Source organism: Acanthisitta chloris, unplaced genomic scaffold (assembly GCF_000695815.1).
Source record: "Acanthisitta chloris isolate BGI_N310 unplaced genomic scaffold, ASM69581v1 scaffold43530, whole genome shotgun sequence".
Lineage (NCBI taxonomy): Eukaryota > Metazoa > Chordata > Aves > Passeriformes > Acanthisittidae > Acanthisitta > Acanthisitta chloris.
The window spans coordinates 28,665-33,152 of NW_008651964.1; the positions used below are offsets into that span (position 1 = coordinate 28,665).

Sequence of the window (4,488 nt, forward strand, 5' to 3'; positions counted from 1 at the left end):
TACTCTGGACATTGTTTTCCCTCTGGCTAGTTCAGGACATGAACTCCATCTCTCAATGCTTTTATTTCTTGCTGGTTTCATGTGTTCTTTTTCTCTGGCAACTAACATTTCAAAAAGTTCAGCATTGCGATATTTGTTCAGCCTCCTTTTCACACCTGCCTGACGTTTCAGCACTTCCATAATCGTCAAGGGCTCATTGATGACTATTTTAGACTGTGCTCTGCATTTCAGTTCATTCCTTTTGTTGCACGTGGATCCAGAACAGAGCTTAGAGGCTAGAATTTTTGACTGTAGCTTTCTGAATTCATTGTAAGATTTGGATAAGACAGTGGCAAGGATGTCTCCCATGTCTGTCATGACCAGGAACATCAGGGGGATACCAAATAAAGCATACAACATACAGAGATATTTCCCAATCCGTGTCACAGGATAGGTATTACCATAACCTTGAACAATAACAAGAAGAGGAAGAGAAGGGAAAGGGAGAGAGAGAGATATTGTGATTTATTAGGTCAATTAAGGAAATTTTTTATTCTGAGCATACTGTTCTTTTTGGCTTTGTTTTGAAGCAGTTAAAAATTCTGAGTCCTAAATGCTTGACACTAATGCAGCCATCTACCTCTTCAAGCACTGGAAGGTTTGGAGTTTGCCAGTTCTGCTGAATTAACTCTTCCTACTTTGTCTGCACTTTATCAGTTGTAGGACTTACATCGGTATTATAGTAACAGTGTTAAATTTCAACAAACATTTTTCTCCTCATCCTCCAAAAACACATAAAGCATTTCTTCTCTCCCTTCAAAAACATTACTCTTTTCTAGATAACCTTCTAGGCCAAGTACTTAGCCTGTAAGATTGGTAACTCATATTCTGAGGTATATTTTCCTTCCTTTTCTTCATCCATTCTTGTTTAACTAAAGTTGGGGTGAACCCAACCTCAGATGCTGCTTTGCTGTGAGGCACTGAAATACTATTTATTCTCTGTCAATCTGTTCCTCATGGGCTAAGTGGGAATGTGAATCTTTACTGTTGAAGCAACTGGGGAAGATTAATTATTGTAGTTATTGTACAGAGTGATATTGTTTTTCTTTTTCATCAGTTTCTGTGTATTAAAAATGCAGTTTCAAGGGTTAAAACTTATCCAGAGATAAAATTTAGCTGTCCAGAAATCTACCTAACTGAGCCACATGGCATCCTCCCCAGGCACTGATGGCAGTTCAGACCACCAACCTTCAGACTAGATGTCTTAGTTCAAGATAATTCAAGGTAGTTAATTTGATTCTACTCTGAAGTGATTTATCACTCCCTACAGTGCAAATAACAAACCCCCTGCAATGGAAACAACCACCTGTTAGCAACAAATATTCCAGGCTTCCTACCCATCCCAAAACTCAGGTTAAAACCTGAGGAAGCTGCATTAATGCACAGCATTATGAAGGCCAAAAATATAGTAGTTTAGTAATAAATAGTTGGGTCAGTGTGGATAAGAACATTTGTCAAGCCCCAGGTTAATGGAGGTGGGTAAATACACCCAGGGAAGACATTTTCAGCAGTATACTTTTTCATCAGTTTGGTGAAGTCAAAGCTTTCCAATAAAACATCCCCTTTCAAACATTCCTAGCTGTTTAGTTTGTACCAGGAGATATACACAGGGGTGAGGATTCTGGTTACATCTCCAGCATGTGACTCTGACCATCAGCTCTGCAAGAAGCTGAGTTTGACTGAACAGTCACCTAAGACATCAGACTCTGAGGTTCAAACTTCTGCTGTGACTCAGACAGAACACAAGGGTCTCCTATGTGTTCCAAGTGAGTGTTTCAGCTCTCACACTATTTCTTGTAGAGAATAAGCTCTTTTTTAAGGTTCAGTTTTTCTTTTTCATTAAGATGCAGATCCATGTTGGGATCTCGAGTATATCCTAATGCAGTGGAGAAATGTCTTAGCAATTTGATACAAAGCTGTGGGAATATTTCCGATCTAACTTTAATTCTGACAAATTTAGATAGGCAGTGCCTGTACTTACCAGCATTTGAGAAAGATTAGCAAAGGAATAAAAGTAGCTTTGGGAATGAGCATGAGCAGTTGTATTTAACAGTGCAGAGGGAGCCAAAATCAGAGCAGATGTGTCTATTTGATCTAGGTACTCCTTTGAGATAACAGTCAGAATGAAAACATTCAGAGATGTGACTTAAACACTGCTGTGTGCTGTTAACCCAGAGAAGTGTGAACAACACCATGGTTAATTATAGACCCATAGATTAACAAAGCTGAATTAGACATAAATAACAGGGAAGCAATTGAAAAACAATACATTCATTATGAATTACCTCTTCCAGTGAAGAAAACATTACCCAGAAGAACACACAATAGTGGGAAGGATGAGGTTTAACTGATAAATGGAGCTTTCTTTATACTTAAATACAATAGTTTTGTGTACATGTCATATATGAGTATTATAGTACATATGTAATAATGCAGCTAATTAGCATGTTCCATCAATAGTTATTAAATTCTGACTTCTTTCTGCGACCCAGCTACATCTCTGCAGTCTGTGTTTGCAGAACACCTTGCAGAGTCATCATCAATACTCAGGAGAAAAATTCTAGGGGATTTGGGTTCTGGATTTAGGAGGGGCTTTTTTTTTTTTTGGTTGGTTGGGTTTGGGTTTTTTAATTCTCTGGAAGAAATGCATTAGAGAAAGCAGCAATAGTAATGGATTCTGCAGGGTGTTACTTTACCTCTGAACTTACCCACAGTTGTGAATACTGTGCAGCAAAAAAAGAGAGACCCAAAGAAATTCCATCTTTCTTTTGGATTGACAAACCAGTCTGGTTCAGCTGTGTTGAGAAGGTCATGGATTTTGCCCTTAATCTCGTCATTTTCTGTCATGTTATCTGTCACAGTCACAGCAGGAGACACAGTGAGTGTTTGCAGACCACCACTCTGGGAGCAGCCAGCCTGTTATTCCAGTGAAGTTTACTCCAGCTGAGGATTTGCTCATATTCATTTAGAAGACTAAAATATTCACCTTCTCATCCTCCCTTTTCAACTCTCCCCCCCCCCCCCAAAAAAAAACCAGTGGCTTCAGTGAATAAACAAACAAGGAACAAATAAACATAAGCATAAAGAAGCAGGACAGGAATATTCCAGCCTGAACGTCCTGTTGCATTTTGGACCCTCCAGATTAGTCTTCCTTTGACCTACAGACACTAGAAATGTGGGGTCAACAGCAGATAACCAATATGAGCTACTTTGATGTCACTGCCCAGTGCCCTGCTGTGAATCCCAGAGCCTGCACCTCTTGTTTATCCTCCCCATGGCTCAGCCTTTCTTGAAAGGACATTACCTACAGAGTTCATTGCCTGAAACATTGTGTCAGCACAGCTACCTGAGTGAAAGTCCAAGCTCTGACACAGATCCAGGAGGATTTCTTCCCCTTCTCATCCCCTCTACTCTCTCCATCATCATCTCTTGGTCTGGGGTGCAGAACTGTACCTGTCTCTCTCTGAGCATCCCATCATGAGAGGTCTGGTAGGGAAGCTCAGAGCAGGGAAGAGGGAGCTGGAGAAACTTTCTGAGATAGAGGGTTCTGTCCCCAGCAAACAGAAGGAAATACCACAGGAATCTCAGCTGCTCTTTAAGGACCTTAGGTAACTTGTGCAAAAGGGCAAAAGAGACAGGCACCTCAGGAAAAGTCTTTTCAGGCTGGAACACAGGGACTGGGGAAGCTTGCAGCCAAACTCACAGCTAAGGAAGAAAACAGCAGTCATTAGCTAGGCAGAGGGAAAATCCTGTTTGCAGGGTCAGCTGTTAGTAATTTGAGGAATGTCTTCAAAAGCAAAAAAAATAATCTCATTCAAAAAGCAAGAGAATGAGTAACTCCCTGTATAGACAGTTAAGCCATTTTGAAATTCCAGTACATACCTGATAAATTTCTGGCGATGTATGTCAGATTCTGCAGGAATTTTCTATAATCTTCACTTAAATTGACCTTCCGGTTACCTTCAATGTGGGAAAACATGAGAGCCCCAAGAAAAGCATAGATGACAAGAGACAGAATGAAGCAGGCATGAGGAAACACTGCCCAAAATAATTTTTTACATGCCCTTTTACCTCGCAGAGGCTGTGATGTTGATGCCATCCTAAGCTCACTTTTTTTTTTTTTTTTGGGTAATATAATTTTGTGGAGAAGACACAGCTTTTAGAAAGAAGGATGAGGATGTAAAAGCTTTTGCATCCTAGAAAAGCTTCTCCTGTGAAAACAAGGATTGTTCTGCCTCTGGCTTTCAGATCACATGTCTTTATAAGTGAAGATTGCACTACAGTCCCAATGGAAAAGGAGCACAACTAATCAAGCCTTGAAATACTTCTCAGTTGACGCCACTCCACTCTATCCCTGAATTACTATTGATCAGCCAGTGCTGTAATGCACACAGATTACCAGCCTCTCTTGGTTTCCACTGCAGCCAACTCATGCTTAAAGTTTCTTGT

At 40.3% G+C, this 4,488-nt stretch overlaps 1 protein-coding gene across 1 annotated transcript in view; it reads right to left on the bottom strand.

Annotated features, from left to right (window-relative positions):
* KCNK18 (potassium channel, subfamily K, member 18) overlaps positions 1-4,138 on the bottom strand; it is a 4,492-nt gene extending 354 nt beyond the window's left edge. Inside the window, exons 1-3 of the mRNA XM_009075113.1 lie at positions 3,922-4,138; positions 2,748-2,891; positions 1-446 (exon numbers count right to left, since the gene is read on the bottom strand). The exon at positions 1-446 is cut by the window's left edge and continues 354 nt beyond it. Coding sequence (XP_009073361.1) covers positions 1-446; positions 2,748-2,891; positions 3,922-4,138 — 807 coding nt within the window. The remainder of the gene's footprint in view (positions 447-2,747; positions 2,892-3,921) is intronic.
* Positions 4,139-4,488: the final 350 nt, after the last annotated feature.